This window comes from Hemibagrus wyckioides, linkage group LG28 (genome assembly GCF_019097595.1).
Source record: "Hemibagrus wyckioides isolate EC202008001 linkage group LG28, SWU_Hwy_1.0, whole genome shotgun sequence".
NCBI lineage: Eukaryota > Metazoa > Chordata > Actinopteri > Siluriformes > Bagridae > Hemibagrus > Hemibagrus wyckioides.
The window spans coordinates 8,744,696-8,763,278 of NC_080737.1; the positions used below are offsets into that span (position 1 = coordinate 8,744,696).

Genomic DNA, 18,583 nt, shown 5'->3' on the forward strand with positions numbered 1-18,583 from the left:
CTTCCAACATGACTGTGCACCAGTGCACAAAGCAAGGTCCATAAAGACATGGATGACAGAGTCTGGTGTGGAGGAACTTGACTGGCCTGCACAGAGTCCTGACCTCAACCCGATAGAACACCTTTGGGATGAATTAGAGTGGAGACTGAGAGCCAGGCCTTCTCGTCCAACATCAGTGTGTGACCTCACAAATGCGCTTCTGGAAGAATGGTCAAAAATTCCCATAAACACACTCCTAAACCTTGTGGACAGCTTTCCCAGAAGAGTTGAAGCTGTTATAGCTGCAAAGGGTGGACCGACATCATATTGAACCCTATGGATTAGGAATGGGATGTCACTTAAGTTCATATGCGAGTCAAGGCAGGTGAGCGAATACTTTTGGCAATATAGTGTATGTTAATATTTACATCAATAAATAAGGCTATGTCAGTATCATGGAACACCATGCTGACAGGCTTTGGATCTCCGCTCCCTGTGGGTCGGTTCATCATTGTTGCTGATTCGGCCAACCACTGTGGTATCATCTGCATATTTGATGAAGATGTTGGAGTTATGCTGCAGAACACAGTCATGGGTGAACAGGGAGTAGAGCAGTGGGCTCAGCACACAGCCTTGTGGGATGCCAGTGTTCAGGATGAGGGTTGAGGATATGTGATTACCCAACCTTACAGACTGAGGTCTATTTCTTAGAAAGTCCATAATCCAAGTGCGTATGGATGTGCAGATACCCAGGTCACTGAGCTTAGAGATCATGAACAATGCTGCTCAAAGTGGCCACAGTTAATTTGATTGTATTTTGTATTTTGTAAATGTATTTTTGAGTTATTATGGTAATATATAGATATAGGTAATTATATGAGGTAAATGTATTCTAAATAATTAGGCTAAAATATAATCCAATTGCTTAATAAAAAAGATGACTAACCTGACATGGTTTAAGGTGGTATAGGACAGACATGGTCCATAAAAGACCCCCAAGCAATCTGTTAGTACTCTCTCAAACAAGAGAAAATAATAAATAAATGAAAAATAAATAAATAAATAAGCTGGTAGCTTCACCTGTGAGCATATGGTGTGCTTATAGAAGTGGTTAAGGCTTTAGGTTGTTGATCGGAAGATTGGGGTTCAAGCCCCAGAACTGCCAACTGCTGGGCCCTTGAGCATGGCCCCAAACCTCTCTCTACTCCAGGGGCGCTGCATCATGGCTGACCCTGTGCTCTAACCCCATTCCACTAGGATGGGATATGCAAAGAAAGAATTTCACTCTGCAGTAATGTATATGTGACAAATAAAGGCTACTTAACTTAAATATAACTTAAGGTACATAATTGGACCTCAAGAATCACCAGTTTCACAGCTTTAGTCCAATTTTTTTATTAAACGTTTCCTCTTTAATAAGTAGAAAATACTTCTCAAAGATTCAAAACATGTACCTTTCATGGTACCACGACAGTAACAAGGTTTATAGAGTTTGGTAACTATGTTTGAAAGTGTTGACTGATAGATAACACATCAACATCATCAGCTCATCTGTTGTTATGAATCTGAAACGTAGAAATAAAAAAATGTAAAAGCACAAGTCATCAACCCTCTTGTTCTGAAAATCTATTTTGTTGTTGTTTTTGTTGTTGAGGGGAAAAATATCTCTTAAAACGTTCAAATAAAAATATGTATGGTGCCATGCTACTCCTGCAACATACTATTACAAGATATTACATGGTAATAACAACAATAAAAAGAAAATTATCTTATCTTTCATCTGTGTAACCGGTAATTAATGAAGATATTATGGGGATTGTGTGGATAAGGGGATTGTGCTTACTCACTCTTTTGGTTTCTTGTTTTTTTTTCTGTTCAAAAGAATAAATACTACGTTATTATGTAGTAGCCTTGTGTAAAATATTATTATAGCCTAATGAAAATACACAAACCTTCGGGTTTATTTCCAGGGTCAGCCACTTGAGGGTACTCTAATTCCAATTTTTGTGGTAAAGAAGAAAGATTTCCTTTCTTACATTCCAATTAAATTTAAATCTCCTATAATGTAAAAGTAATTTACTCACTTGTATGTTTGCCAGAGAAGAGAAATATTTATAATAAAATTATAATATAATTTAATAACTTGGGGGTTATAAAAGACACCATTTGTATAAACTAAGGAAAAACCCACTTCAGTGGCAAGATTACACGCACCTTTAAGATCATATAAACCTTTACATTCACCAGATTTGACAAGACATTGATTCATTCAAGCCTGGTTAATGTGACAAACGTTCATTATTAATTACATAACATTACTTATTTCTATTTATATGAAAAATTGATGTCATTAGATGTTATCAGATACCTTTCAGCATTAAATAGACAAATAGCATTAAGTAGCTTGTCTAAATTATTCTACCACTACAACCACCCATGACTTATGACTATAAATGACTATTTACACATAAAATAATAATAATAATAACAACAACAACAACAACAATAATAATAATAATAAAAAGGTAAAGGGCCATATAATTAGTCGAATGGTCTGCTGTTAGTCTCAATCTGCAATTGTCATGTGAGCTCAGTATAAATATATCTGTTCCTATACCTATACCTGTTAAAGAACTAAACCAAAATGTCATCATAAAGACCAAAGGCCTATTTATTTAAATTTAGTATATTTCCTGATGCTGGTTATCAACTTTGTAATTCACCCCAGGGTTTAACCCTAAATCAGTGAGCCATGGAGGAGCAAGTTAAAGAGCAACATATCATTATTATAAGGAAACATGAGGAATTTGAACTTACACGTTATCACGTTCATGACTTTTCACTTGTGTATTCTGTTATAGGATTATTACCTGAACAATCTTCATCCCACAGCTTCTCAGGACAAAGAAAAGGAGAAATACATGTTTCCACATACAGGACTTACAGCTGTGTTCAATAAAAATCCAACCAGTCTGTTACTGCCTTAGGTGGAAACTTTATCAGCGGCATTTACATATAAGAGGAATCTAGAGCTGGCTCAAAAAGCAAGACTATGAGATTACAGCACTGCAAAAAAGAAACTGAAATTACAAACGAATATGGTTTAGTATGCAGAATAATTACCATTACCACCATTTTCAGCACCATGAAAATCAATAAAACCATTTTTAAGCAATGCAAAAATCAATAAAACTCTATTTCAAATATGTGTTCTGTGCTGTTTATTGAAAGTGAACTGATATATAGCTGTGATTGCATCACTGCCAGCTGGATGGTCCAGTGTACTGGGGTCAACCTCATCAAAGTGGAGTTGGTGGTTTGGTGGCACTCCAGCCATGTTTGATTGGACATGCAGCCAGATCTGGGATGCTAGCTGTGGTGACCCTCTCAAGCCATGCAGACAAATGAAGCATGCCTTCAGAATGCCAACTGTGCTGTCTGTTCTGACCCTGGTGCTGCTGTGGACCTCAATGAAATTATGCTATGGCCTTGGCTTAGGGCCTTGCATAACCCTTGTCTCCAACCAACAGGCCATCAAATAGCCCTGTCAATAAGGATAAAATAGAAATGGGATATGGTGGCTTAGAGGTTAAGGTATTGGACTACTGAAAAATTGTTAGTTTGAATCCCAGGTCCACCCAGTTGCCACTGCTGGGCCCCTTAACCCTCAATTGTTCAGTTAAAATGTAAGTTGCTCTGGATAAGGGCGTCTGCCAAAATGCTGCAAATGTACAAATTATAGACATGTAAAATATAGTTCCTTTGTTGAAAGTGCTGTGTTTATTCCCCCATAGCTTTCTCAAAACGCTGATTTAACACAGAGTCACAGAAAATTCTTGCATCATGTACACAACCAGGTCATTGAGCATCCAGGCGTGTGAGAGTGTTATTGAGTGCATGAGCATAATTAAAATCCTATAGGATTATATAAGTAGCTTCTCAGTCAAAGACAAACACAATAGTATATTAAACTGACTATATCACATCTTTGAGGGTGTCAGTGGATTTCCTATTCACCAAGTTAGCACCATGATCACCTACAAGTGCAGAAATAGTCAATGGCAATAATTACCCTAGGGAATCCTAAGATCGTTCTTAATGGGTGTCACACATATTAAATAATTTTATTTTAGATGTGTAAATATCTTGCAGAGATAACTAAAGAGCTCTCAGCCAGAATAAAACCTGCTCTGGAGCAGGTTAGCCACGTGGTGTAAGTTATCATTGCAGAAAAACACGGCTAACATCCAATACAACTTCTTGAGACTACGTTTAATCAAAGTAAGCACAAACCTATCTGGGTAATTAACCCACTGAAACCAGCTTTGTGAAACAGGCCTCAAGGAGCTAAAGGAGTTAAAAAGAGCAAGCAAACGAAAGTCTAAGTGGTAATTCTGAAGGAGCCGGTGAGGTGGTCAGTGTTCTCTGGTCTGGTGAGAGAGGATAAACTGTGGCCTTAAAACAGAGAGGTGTGTGTATCAGGTGTGTGTTCACCTGGGATTCATCCAGGGGTAAATAGACTCTACACTTTTTTTGCAGTATGTTTTATTTCAGCAGATGAACATGACTAAAATATGAGCCGTGCGACATTAACCTGAAGGGACATTTCACCCTTTTAATGGGTCATTTTCACCTGACAGGACAACGGTTCACTTTTTCCACTGAATTTGGTGTAAAATACACAAAACAACTGGCCTCGTGGTCACGTGACCGAACTTTGCTCCAATACGATAGCGTGATATGCAAATGAGTTCCTCCCAAAGGCCCGCGTGCCAACCTGCCCCAGTAGGAGGAAGCTATTGGGAATTGTTCGCTTCTAAGTGCGTTAACCGTCAGTGCTTCAAAATGGAAGTTTATTTTACACTCAGACCTCTGTGGTGAACATTAAACAAGCAGGAAAACGCTCACGAGTGGGACAAGCGGGAGAAAAAACAAATCATTGTTTTGTTTTGAACCCCCCCCCCTGTTTGTCCTCCTGCCCTGTTTCTGCATGCACGCGCTGTCGGACTCCAACAATGCATCCTGCGCTCGCGCCTCGTCTTCGGCGGCTGGTTAAACGCTGGGATATTGGAACAGGAAACTGAAATGATCGCAGATTTGTGAGTGGAATTTCTCGGGACGGTGTGGATTGTGTAGTTTTTTGTTTGTTTGGCTTTTAAAGGGGAAATGCCTGGCCGGAACAGGTACAACCTGGTGGACGACGCGGCGGATTCGCGCGTGCCGCTTCACAACGACGAGGCGTTTCAGCACGGCATTCATTTCCAAGCCAAGGTGAAGGAAAAAAACCCGAATAAACTACTGAGTGTGTGTTTGTGTGGAGTTGTTCACATTTCAGTATTGCACGCAAGTGTCGGCATTTCAAACGCTTTTGAGGATAACATTTTGGGAAAATATTCCAGAAGTAACTTTGCCTTTGCGTTATTGTTGCATGCAATGATTTGGGTCTGAGATTTGGAGATTTAAAGTTTGGACTGATTTCTAATTATACTGGGCATCAGCCCCCCCCCCAAGGCTGTAAAACGATGCAAAGTCTGGAAAACTAATCAAAAATCCAGAAAAATAATGGTGAACCATTTAAGAAAAGGACAACATAAGATCCAACACATTATGATTTGAAAGTTATTTTGAAGTCATTTCTTTACTCTCTGCTCTGTTCCTAATGCATATTACATTTCTCACTTTTTTTAATTCTTTTTTCATGACCTATAAAAACAGTAGGAATTATGCACATAGAAGATCTGGAAGGTCTGAATCAGTCTGCATTCAAATAATCAAGAAAAATGATCTGGTTAAACTGAACAAAGGCTTCAGGAGTTTGTTCTTAGGATATTGCAAGTCCAATATGGATATATGATTTATATATAGCATGCACGTATATATAGCATGCACTTTTAATCAAAGTTGATGTGTTAGAAGCAGGAAAAATGGACAAGTGTAAGGATTTGAGCGAGTTTGATGAAGGGCCAAATTGTGATGGCTAGACCACTGGATCAGAGCATCTCCAAAACTGCAGCTCTTGTGGGGTGTTCCCGGTCTGCAGTGGTCAGTATCTATCAAAAGTGGTCCAAGGAAGGAACAGTGGTGAACCGGTGACAGGGTCATGGGTGGCCAAGGCTCATTGATGCACGTGGGTAGCAAAGGCTGGCCCGTGTGATCCGATCCAACAGACGAGCTACTGTTGCTCAAATTGCTGAAGAGGTTAATGCTGGTTCTGATAGAAAGGTGTCAGAATACACAGTGCATCACAGTTTGTTGCGTATGGAGCTGCATAGCTACAGACCAGTCAGGGTGCCCAGGTGGTCATAATGTTATGCCTGGTCAGTGTGAATCAATAGTATGACTGATTGTGACATTAAACTTTACTACATTAAATATTTTTACTTCTTCTTTATTAAACCTCTTTAAGCAGCTGATTTGTAAAATGCTAACCTTTAAAAAATTATTTTGCCTCCTTTTCAGTTTGACCTAATTTATCTTTGCAGTAATTAATTGAACATGTCTATAAAAGCAAAACTACCTGGAAGCAAACCTGTATTATATGGACAAAAGTGTGTGGACACCTGACCATCGCATCTGAATGTGGGCCTTCAAATTTAGAGGCATAGAATCGTTCAGAATGTCTTTATATGCTGGAGCATTACAATTTCCCTTTACTGGAACTAAGAGGCCCAAACCTGTTCCAGCATGACAATGCCCACATACACAGTAAGAATGCCATGAAGACATAGTCTAGTTTGCTAAGGTTGGAGTAGAAGATCTTAAATCCCGACCTCGACCCTATTGAACACCTTCGAGAAGAAGTGTAACATCAACCTCACCCCCAGACCTCCTCACCTGACTTCAGCATCTGATCTCACTAATTCTCATGTGAAAAGCTGAATGATCACAAATCCCCAAGAGTGGAAGTTATTACCACAGTTATTACCAAGTCAGTTTGTGAGTTTATTACGAAAAGGGTTATCTAAATTACGGAAGAAGCAACTGTCACAGAGTTGCTGTGTTCAGCACATGTTTATGAGATCAGAACAGAAAGAATAACTAGGTCAACACAAAGGAGGTCACGGACATAAGAAGACCGTGACTTCATAAACAAATGGTATCACACAGTTAGCCAAGGGCAGAGCATGCCAAAATAATATATTTAGAATTTACATACAAATTAAGCATAACATTATGACCACCTGCCTAATATTGTATTGGTTCCCCTTTTGCTGCCAAAACAGCCATGACTGCACTGTGTATTCTGACACCTTTCTATCAGAACCAGCATTAACTTCTTCAGCAATCTGAGCAACAGTAGCTCGTCTGTTGTATTGCCGTATTGCTCGCTCCCCACGTGCATCAATGTGCCTTGGCCGCCCATGACCCCGTCGCCGGTTCACCACTGTTCCTTTCTTGGACCACTTTTGATAGATACTGACCACTGCAGACCGGGAACACCCCACAAGAGCTGCAGTTTTGGAGATGCTCTGATCCAGACGTCTAGCCACAATTTGGCCCTTTTCAAACTCGCTTAAATCCTTACACTTGCATTTCTATAACACATCAACTTTGAGGACAAAATGTTCACTTGCTGCCTAATATATCCCACCCACTAACAGGTGCCATGATGAGGAGATCATCAGTTTTATTCACTTCACCTGTCACTGGTCATAATGTTAAGGCTGATAGGTGTATCAGGTGGATCTGTAATGAGTGTGATGGGGTTTTGTCTACATACTTTTGGTCACATGATTATGCATCATGTATGATTATGATATTTTTGTCATATATTTGAACTCTTAAAGGTTTTAATGTGGCTGATTACAGTTGGGTTCGGTGTCTATGGTGTAGCGGGTAGCATTGCCGCCTCATCTTGGTGTGGAGAGGCATGTTTTCCACTGTCTGCAAGGTTTCCTCTGGGTTTTCCCCTCTCCTCCCAAAATGCCAGTACATTCACTGGCTGTGCTAAATTACCACTAGTTGTGAATGATTGAGTCACTTTCCAGCTCATACCCAGTGTTCCTGGAAAATAGGGTAAACATTTTAATGAAGTTGAATGCAGCTTAAAATTGGGTCACATTTTTCCCTCCACAACACACTTCTGTAACTAACTCTTGTCGAGAGTCAGTCAAATTCGACCTCAAAACCTATGCAATTTAAATATATGCATATTCTGATGTAGGGAAAATGTGCAGTCTGTCATTAAAAAACACACACACTTGGTTGTGTTTAAACTAGTACAAAACCCACCTCGAGTGAGAATCCCTTCTTAGGGATTAGTGGAAGTGGTAGTTTCTAGTATACGCGTTAACTATGTCTATTTCTTTGACATGTGTATGGCATATACTAATACTTAATTACTGTATACACATGACTGATTATTTCACTGTGTGGATTTTTCTAATCCTCACTTTGCTCAACACTTCAGGAACCTTGTAAGCTTGATATTTTTGGCAAGGGCCTTTTTAGCTGAAATTTTGCACTGAGGGATTTTCCTCCTTTAAACTGTTATCTTTGGGAGGAAAATGATTCTGTGCAGATCTTTTGCTGTGGGCAATGATTTAAAATGGGTTGGGGAAGGGAGGAAATAAGTTTAAGTGAGTTTTATGTAGAACAGTGTAGCAGTTTTTCCGATTATATAACAGAAATTGGCTTGTTAGATGTTACATTCAACATTTTCAGAGACCTTGGATGTCCGTCTTGGAAGACCTCGGAGGTTTATCTGACTATTTGAAGTTGGGCTTCGGTTATACGTAGGCTATTACAGCTTAAAGTGTTTAAAAAACTTGTCTCTGTCTTGCTGAGTATTTAGGTAATTCCAAGTTGTTGAATCATACTAAACAAGAAAACTAAATCGTTTACATTGAAATCAGTTTGGATTAATTCACATTCATTCTTATTTATATAGTTCTCTTAACAACTACAATGCAGCAGTCTTTAATCTAGATCTTTATCGAGCAAGCCAAAAGTAACAGTAGCAAGAACGAAACCCTGAGAAGAACCAAACACAAATAGGAACGCCTCCTCTTTACGGTTAAAAAAATAGCAGGATTACAAATCAATAAGCAGTCGTATAGTGAGAGCGCACTAGAAGTATAAAGGCTTTGGAATTGTACAGGATGTTGGGTAAGAGCATATTGTGTGTAGGACTCTTGAAATGATTACAACAGTGATTCTTTAGATTTAAAAGTTTGTAGGTTATTGCCTGGAGCAGGTAGGTGAATCTGCAGTGTAAACAGAGCCAGACAAAGAAGCAGGAGGAACCGAAGAGGAAGTGAAGGGTCAGGATCGTGCATCAGTGACGTTTCTGGCAGGTCTGGGAGTTGACAGGAGCCACATCAGGACCTTAGGCTTCAGGAGTACAGCTCAATAGACAAGAGGTATTAGATATGGTAAGGAGCTCAGGGTGTGGATGAAGATCTCTGTTTACTGGTCAGTCCTCTACTATAGTCATAGTGACAGAAAGACTAATAGACGATTCCTCTTTAGGGTTGTTGGGATTACTCTTATTTATAGAGTTTAACAATCTGGGAACTCCTCAACACTGAGGAGGTTTAGGCACCTTGCAGGAATACCCCCTGGCTGTCTTCTCACTGGGTTGAAACTCCAGGGCAGACCCAAGGATAAAAGCGAAGGAACTTGAATGAGTGGTAAAAGGAAGAACCAGAATTTTGCACACTTATAAGGACACTGGTATATTGGCAACTCATTACTTCAATGTCTTGAACAATGTACCCAATACTGTACCGTGATCACTAACAGGAAGGGCTACTTCTGCATTGAGACAATGCTCTTTGTTAAAAGCGCTATACAAATAAACACTCTAAGTCACAAAAATGAGGCTTTGATCATCTTGTTTTTCACATGCCTCAAGAAACCGATAAAACCTGGCAGAACTGAAGACTTTAACATGTCTGGAAGCATCTTAACTTCCAGGTGGTTACTCAAAGTGGTGACACTGGAATTTCCTTCCTAAAATGCTAAATAATCATCCTGGGCATTGGTTACTCAACACTGGGAAGAGGTAGCACAAATATTAAGGCTCAGGTTAACTGCTCAGATGGTCTGGGTTCAAGTGCCAAAGTTGGGTAGTGGTGGCTTGAGGGTTAAGGCTCAGGGTCACTGCTCAGAGGGTTAAATTCAAGCCCCAGCACTCTCAAGCTGCATCCTTTGGGCCCTTGAGCAAGGCCCTTAACCTTCTCTTCTCCAGGGGTGCTGTATCATAGCTGGCTATGTGCTTTGGTCCCAAAATGTGAAGATTTTCACTGTTATAATATATATGAAATAAAGGCTGCTTCTTCTCACAGAAAACTTCATATCTACAATAACACTTGTTTAGACTAATTCTTCTACTTGTATTTGTGTTACAGTATATTGGCAGTCTGGATGTCCCAAGACCTAACAGTCGCATGGAGATCGTCGCTGCTATGCGGAGAATCAGAGTAAGTTCACACCCTTGCTCCTGGCTGTCATTTTTTTGTTCCTTTGCAGGTGGTGGATTTTGTAGTGTGGCTTTTTTTTCAGGTGTTTGAGTAGTATTCATTAACAAATAGTTAAGGGAAGAAAATCTTCTTGACTCGACTGAATTAATGCACCTATGAGCATGTACATGCATGAACGAGTGGGTGGTTCACCTTGAACGTCATGCTGCTTAGTGATGTTTGCTCATTATTGTACACGAGGGTTTATGCACACAAAACAGTAATTGAGATAAATGAGATTACAGCCCAGTGGACTTTCCTGCACTCTCTCTAGTCCTTGTTAGGAATAAAAAGATTGTCTTGTTTAGAACAGAGTGTGTGAAAAATATGACCGTAGAAGCAGTAAGTTGGTACGATTTCTCATTTGTTTGAGGGGTTTCAAAGCAGCAGCTTGATCAGATCTAGGACTATGCAATGTTTAGACATGGAATATCTGAAGTTTGTGAGTTTTGCTACACAATATAGGTTTTAATGATACCTAGCACTTAAACTTTAGACACAAAAGTTTGAACATAGAATGCTTGAAATAGATATAATAAAGATTATAATTCTTTGCGCTTTCTCTTTCAAATGAAATTGAATGATATCATAAGAAAACCAAACACAGAGTTTGGTCAAATCTGATTCAGCTGTAAACAGGAGTTCATTTATCAGCCTCTTATTCTTAGCTCTCTGTCCTGTGCTGGAACACAGAATTACAGCTTTTTGTCTCACTAGTGCCACTAGAGATTCCTTCCCAAAATGATCATCATCTCCTCACAGAAAATATCAACACATCAAAAATTACACACATTGGTTAGTCTGGTTTTGTCAAGTGTCCGACTTACAAGTCTTTAAGTAGTGTTGCTGTAACAATGTTACTGCATTCCAATGTTCTGACCAATCAGATTCAGTCATTGCTAAGGGTTAGGGTTGGGTACCGTTCACATTTTTTTTTTTTCCAACTCTTTTTATTGAACAATTTTAACAAGCAGACATACAGTGTGAGGATAACAAGAGACATATATAGATGTATGTCAACCCAGGTCCCGTATTCCACCCACCCATCCGTCGCAGGCCATCCCCCATTGAACAAAGACATGCAGACATACACTCATGGCATTCACATACACACATCCAGTATTAGTACTCAAAATAATGATGAATAGTAAAATAGTTGTTGAAGCAAGATGGTGATGCTCAGGTGAGGTAGTAATTTCTAGAAAGGGGTCCCATGTCTTATGGAACTTCCCTACAGAGCTCCTGAGAGAAAATCTAAGCTTCTCAAGTTGTAGGTTGTAGAGAACCTCCTTGACCCAGTGTTTATGTGATGGGGGATGGGTGAGCTTCCAACGGAGCAAAATTAGTTTTCGGGGTAGTAAATGCCAGTGCCTGTTTCGCTGCTCCGGGCAGATCTGTATTGAGGGACATACCAAATATTGCAGATAATGGGTTGGGGACAATTATGTGTTCATAGGCCCTGCTTAGAGTGTCAAAAATGTGTGTCCAGAATGATTTTAATTTAGGGCATGACCAGAACATGTGGACATGATTAGCTGGAGATAAACTGCACCTGTTACAGGCTTCATTAACAGAGGGAAACACATTTTTACTGGTACCTGTAATTCGGTAGCAGTACCCAACAGTACCTTTTTCGCTACTTTGCACTCTGTGTAATAACACAAACATTTATTTCAGTGAAAATATACTTCCAAACCTCTCTGTGTTAACTGACGCTAGAAAAATGCTATGTTAACGACAACCATCAACATGAAATTGTTGTTTTCTCCAACAACGACTTAGCTAGGATAATTAATTACCTGAAGACATTGAAGTTGTCGTCGATGCCTAGCTTAATTTTACGTCGTCCTCGTCCAGGGGTTCAACTTCGGCAGGTGTGTTAGCTGTGGCAACTTTTGCTGTACAGTCCACTCATGAGCTTTTAAAAACATGTTGTGTTTGATTAGGTGCTTCCTGTGTTTAGATGTGTTGCCATGGCCAGCCTTGCTTTTAGAATTATTGTCTGCATCTAATTTTGTAAAATGCGACCCAACCCCGCTAAGGGTGTTGTGGTGTAAATAATTTAACAGGGTCTTTTTTTAACGTTAGCACCCAATTAAAAAAAAAAATCACAATGGCATACAAATGATAGCAAGACACTAGCACTCTTACATGCTTTATGATGTGATATCCTACATTAATACCACATTTATTATGCCTAGAATTGACGAGAATGTTCTAGAAACACGGTTCTTGATCTGTGCTGGTTAACAGCATTTTGTGAGTGTGCCGGAAAAGTATGTATCTGATATTTTTTCTCCATGCGCTGCCTATTCTTTCTTCTCTTACTGTTTTTTAATTAGCTCATGTTTGCTGCTTCATTTCGTGCCTCTGCTTGGTGTATACAGTATGTTTGGGCTTGTGTTGCTTGTTAATCTCAGTAGCTGACAGGAGATCACAGGGCTATTGACCTGAGGATTTTTTTATCTTCAATCTTTCATCAATTTCTCTGTACTTGTCATTGAGAATACAACAACTGGGCTCTGTAAGGCTCCACAGAGATTACACTGCTGCCGGAAAAGGCACTATGACCAGAAAAACTATTAAAAAACATTGCTGTCAGAGAGAAATAATACAAGACTTAGACATAAGTGCTTAATAATGTCTGTCTCTGCTGATGATTTCCAGGTTGCTGCAATGGGAATATCTCTGTTCTGTCTTCTTTGCTCTCTTTTCCTTTCTATTTATTATATCAGGCCTGGAAATTAGGTATGCAGAGAAGATTTCCATTCCCACCTGCTCTGTGTGTGTGTGTATGTCTGTGTGTGTGTCTGTGTGTCTGTGTGTACGTACACTGATCTGAATACCAAACTAAAGATATGTCTAGTTGAAAGAAGTCTACTGTGAATTGTTCCAATTTTCTTCTTTTTGAAGAAATTGAGACTATTAAATTGAATGACGTTCAGGACATGCTATGCCTACTAGTGTGCTGCAGTCGGGTGTAAAAGTTTGCATCTTAAGTTGTTTTTGAATAGAAATAAGCAAAAATAAACCTACATTTTGCCAGGCATGTTTAACAAGCAGAAATTATTGATTATAGAATTTATTAATTTAATTTTTATGTCCCTTCCATTTCAAGGCCTGACTTAAAGAAGGCAGCTCATTAGAACAGATATGCAGAGCTGGGTTTGTGGTTTAATTTTATTTACTTCATTTGTGATAATCATGACGTGAAATGACAAACATGGCCATGAAAACTGCCTTTACACTAGTTTTTATTCACAGCCTACAGATTGGATGTCTTTATAAAGGTCCAGCATATCCAGTTTACTATTTGTACAATTTATTTTTATTTAGAAATAGCAAATATTATTTCTAGATGGTTTGAAAATATTATATTTACATAACATTATTTACAAATCATACAAACGGTTAAATTAACCCAGTTGTCGTTAATTATTTTAGTGATGAACCCTGAATACTGCTCTGAACTGATTTTAGTAAGGTAACATCCCTGTTTAACTCTACACGCATTAAACTAATCTGTTTATGGGAAAACGACATTGGTGATGTTTTATTAAAGAGGTGCATGTTCATGATGACACACTTTGTTCTGCAGCATCATCCACACACTTTCACCTGAGGTAAATGTCACTCATGTCAATTTATAAACATGAGCCATATCACTACTCCTGACTTATTTCCGGGAAAAATTCATGACATTAAGCTATGGTCAATCTTAATCTAAAATTCATTTAGTACTTGGGGTCAACAGTCCAGAGTAATGGAGAGTGTGGGAAAGAGGTAAAGAAGCGAGTGCAGGCAGGTTGGAATGGATGGAGAAAGGTGTCAGGAGTTCTGTGTGATAGAAAAATTTCAGCGAGAATCAAGGGGAAGGTGTACAAGACAGTGGTGAGACCGGTCATGCTGTATAGTTTAGAGACAGTGTCACTGAGGAAGAGACAGGAGTCAGAGCTGGAGGTAGCAGAGCTGAAGATGTTGAGGTTCTCTTTGGGAGTGACACGGTTGGACAGGATTAGGAACGAGTACATCAGAGGGACAGCTCATGTTGGACGTTTGGGGGATAAAGTTAGAGAGGCCAGGTTAAGATGGTTTGGACATGTCCAGAGGAGGGATTGGTAGGAGAATGTTGGACATGGAGCTGCCAGGCAGGAGGAAAAGAGGAAGGCCAAAGAGGAGGTATATGGATGTAATAAATGAGGATATGAAGCTAGTGGGTGTAAGTGTTGAGGATGCAGAAGATAGGGATAGGTGGAGAGAGATGATTTGCTGTGGCGACCCCTGAAGGGAAAAGCCGAAAGAAGAAGAAGAAGAATTGTGAAAGATCTAAACGAGAACCAGTCAGAACATAGAGGGGAGCTCCAGTGCTGCTTGTTGTGTACAATTCTACACAAAATCCATCCTTTGGAAGAAACACAAATCTGAAAGTGTTTAGTTCTAATAACTGTCATATGTATTAGTCATATAAGATCTTACCAGGCACCCAAACTTTGATCTCCTGACCACACCCTCCCATCCAATGCCTGATCCTCTGACAAATACCAAATCCCCCACCCTTTGGTCCTCTGACTTCTCCCACTCTCTAAACCAAACCTCAGTCCCCATCCACCCAACCTCCAATTTTCTGACTCTCCCTATCCACCCAGTCTTAGGTTCCCTTACTTTCTTCATCCACCAAACCCTCAGTCCCCCAACCGTCTCCATCCACCTAGCCTTCATTCCTTTGACCCTCTCCATCCACCCAACCTTCCATCCCTCGACCCTCTCCATCCACCCAGCCTTCAATCCCCTGACCCTGTCCATCCTCCCAGCCTTCAATCTCCTGAACCTCCCTATTCACCCAGGCTTCGGTCCCCTAACCCTCTCCATCCACCCAGCCTTCGATCCCCTAACCCTCTCCATCCACTCAGCCTTGAATTCCCTGACCCGCTCCATCCACCCAGCCTTGAATTCCCTGACCCGCTCCATCCACCCAGCCTTCGGTTCCCTGACTCCCAACTCAACCATCAATCCCTTGACACCGCCACTATTTATGGCAGGAGACTCCAGTATCAGTGCTTAGTACCAGTCAGTAGGTTGTTCTCCATGAAAAGAAGAGGTCTTCAGGACTTTCCAGGATTCTCTTTAAGATGACAGGGTGTTTATTTTTCTCTTATTAATGTTAGGAGGGGAGAAAAAAAGGAAGGCAAACGTTGGAATATTTAATCATTTAAAAGTGCATTTAGCTAGCATGGAAAATTACAGAGAAGCCTGCCTTAGGAATAACATTACTTTCAGATGTGTTGAAAAGCATATGTGGATTTATTGAATTGAAACGTTTCCACTGGACTAAAACCTTCTTTGCATAAACACTAGAAGCCAAAAGAACAAAGGTAAAACTGGATTGGTTAGATAGATATTTCTCAACATTTGCTGCAGAGTCGGTTTCTCCTGTGTGCTGCTAGATTTATGTTGTAGATGTTTTATGAGAGTACTTGCATTGTAGCAGATGCTGCAGTAGCTGCTCCTGACATTTCTCCTGAGAGTCTGTTTTCACAAGTATCCACTGGTATCTAGTGGATGATGGTATTTAGGGTTGGGTACCATTCACATATTTACCGCTACGGTACCCAATAGTACGTTTTTTCAGTACTTTACACTCTGTATAATAACACACAAATTTATTTCAGTGAACAAAACACAAAAAGAAATCCTCTTTTTACCTCTTAAAATCATTCCTACAACTACAACATCCAGGGCATAGTGTGAGCACACTGTTACATGTGTCTGTCTAAGAGATAAATAACGTTACTATTTGCTTAACATATAAAGCACGGTACGGAATTTTGATCCGTTTAGCAGAAGTGTTAACTGATGCTAGAAAAATGCCAAGTTGACAATAGCCATCAACATGAAAATGTTGTTTTCTACAAAAATGACTTATCAAATTAGCTAGGATTACCCGAAGATGTTGAAGTTGTCGTTGATGCCTAGCTTAATGTTTTGTCGTCCTCATCCAGGGTTTCATCTATTTTGCTGTGGGTGATCAGGCTGCCCAATACAGTCCACTCTTGAGCTTTTAAATACATGTGGTGTTTGATTAGGTGCGTGTTGCCATGGCCAGCCGAGTTCAGTACCCAACCCTACTGGTATCAGAGAATCTTTTCCCCAAGTACAAGTGAAAAACTTTGGTATTGCACATGTGGGCAGGAAAATTAGTCATTGACACATCCTTACTTAAAATCTTTCATATGACCATAGGCTGATGTTGTAACTCGAGGCACTGAGAACTTTCTTCTCAATTAGGTAAAGTCTGTTCAAGGTCGTTCCTGCGATGACGCTCAATTTGATTGTATTTTCTTTCACTTGATGATGTTCTAAAAATAGGAAATAATAATCCAGACTCACTTTGCATTAAGTGGAAGGAAGGACATTGCGAGGCTCTGTAATGTTGTGTATCTAGGCGTAGGCCTGATAGAGCACATAGTGATTTACTACAAATTAGCTTTAACGATGCAATGTTTTCATAAGGACAATCCTTTCAAAAAAAGAGTTTGAGACTTGAGTCATGACAGATTTAACTTATCATGATGAAGTTATGTCTGGAATAAGAGCAGTCAAGCTATAGTAGTGTTACATAAATACACTATATTGCCAAAAGTATTCGCTCACCCATCCAAATAATCAGAATCAGGTGTTCCAATCACTTCCATGGCCACAGGTGTATAAAATCAAGCACCTAGGCATGCAGACTGTTTTTACAAACATTTGTGAAAGAATGGGTCGCTCTCAGGAGCTCAGTGAATTCCAGCGTGGAACTGTGATAGGATGCCACCTGTGCAACAAATCCAGTCGTGAAATTTCCTTGCTCCTAAATATTCCACAGTCAACTGTCAGCTGTATTATAAGAACGTGGAAGTGTTTGGGAACGACAGCAACTCAGCCGCGAAGTGGTAGGCCATGTAAACTGATGGAGCGGGGTCAGCGGATGCTGAGGCGCATAGTGCGAAGAGGTCGCCAACTTTCTGCAGAGTCAATCACTACAGACCTCCAAACTTCATGTGGCCTTCAGATTAGCTCAAGAACAGTGTGCAGAGAGCTTCATGGAATGGGTTTCCATGGCCGAGCAGCTGCATCCAAGCCATACATCACCAAGTGTAATGCAAAGCGTCGGATGCAGTGGTGTAAAGCACGCCGCCACTGGACTCTAGAGCAGTGGAGACGCGTTCTCTGGAGTGACGAATCGCGCTTCTCCATCTGGCAATCTGATGGACGAGTCTGGGTTTGGTGGTTGCCAGGAGAACGGTACTTGTCTGACTGCATTGTGCCAAGTGTAAAGTTTGGTGGAGGGGGTATTATGGTGTGGGGTTGTTTTTCAGGAGCTGGGCTTGACCCCTTAGTTCCACTGAAAGGAACTCTGAATGCTTCAGCATACCAAGACATTTTGGACAATTCCATGCTCCCAACTTTGTGGGAACAGTTTGGAGCTGGCCTCTTCCTCTTCCAACATGACTGTGCACCAGTGCACAAAGCAAGGTCCATAAAGACATGGATGACAGAGTCTGGTGTGGATGAACTTGACTGGCCTGCACAGAGTCCTGACCTCAACCCGATAGAACACCTTTGGGATGAATTAGAGCGGAGACTGAGAGCCAGGCCTTCTCGTCCAACATCAGTGTGTGACCTCACAAATGCGCTTCTGGAAGAATGGTCAAAAATTCCCATAAACACACTCCTAAACCTTGTGGACAGCCTTCCCAGAAGAGTTGAAGCTGTTATAGCTGCAAAGGGTGGACCGACGTCATATTGAACCCTATGGATTAGGAATGGGATGTCACTTAAGTTCATATGCGAGTCAAGGCAGGTGAGCGAATACTTTTGGCAATATAGTGTATATTATACAGTATACAGCTATTAGATACATAACGGTACGAGTTACACACAGCTGCTTTTAGAAAGATGATGATGTTATTGAACGTCCTTCCAGCTGTGGCAAGCTGCCACATATTTCACAAGAGTAATTGCAGGTATCCGAGTCAAAGGATTTACCTGGGATGCCGGGCCAAGACGTAATCTGTTTTCGAAGCTTGGTAGAATCGTCATTTGGCTTGTGTTGTAGCCGTGCTTCTGGTGATCTGCAAGGTGAAACTTCACATTCTTTC

The 18,583-nt window shown here is 40.4% G+C and overlaps 1 protein-coding gene across 2 annotated transcripts in view; it reads left to right on the plus strand.

Annotated features, from left to right (window-relative positions):
* The first annotated feature begins 4,750 nt into the window (after positions 1-4,750).
* The window catches only part of si:dkey-34e4.1 (carboxyl-terminal PDZ ligand of neuronal nitric oxide synthase protein), a 62,522-nt gene continuing 48,689 nt past the window's right edge, over positions 4,751-18,583 (plus strand). For both annotated transcript variants that reach the window (XR_009203964.1, XM_058383754.1), the window contains exons 1-2: positions 4,751-5,250; positions 10,332-10,403. Coding sequence is in view for 1 of the 2 variants with exons in the window: in XM_058383754.1 (XP_058239737.1) it covers positions 5,146-5,250; positions 10,332-10,403 (177 nt within the window). In the remaining variant the exon portion in view is untranslated. The remainder of the gene's footprint in view (positions 5,251-10,331; positions 10,404-18,583) is intronic.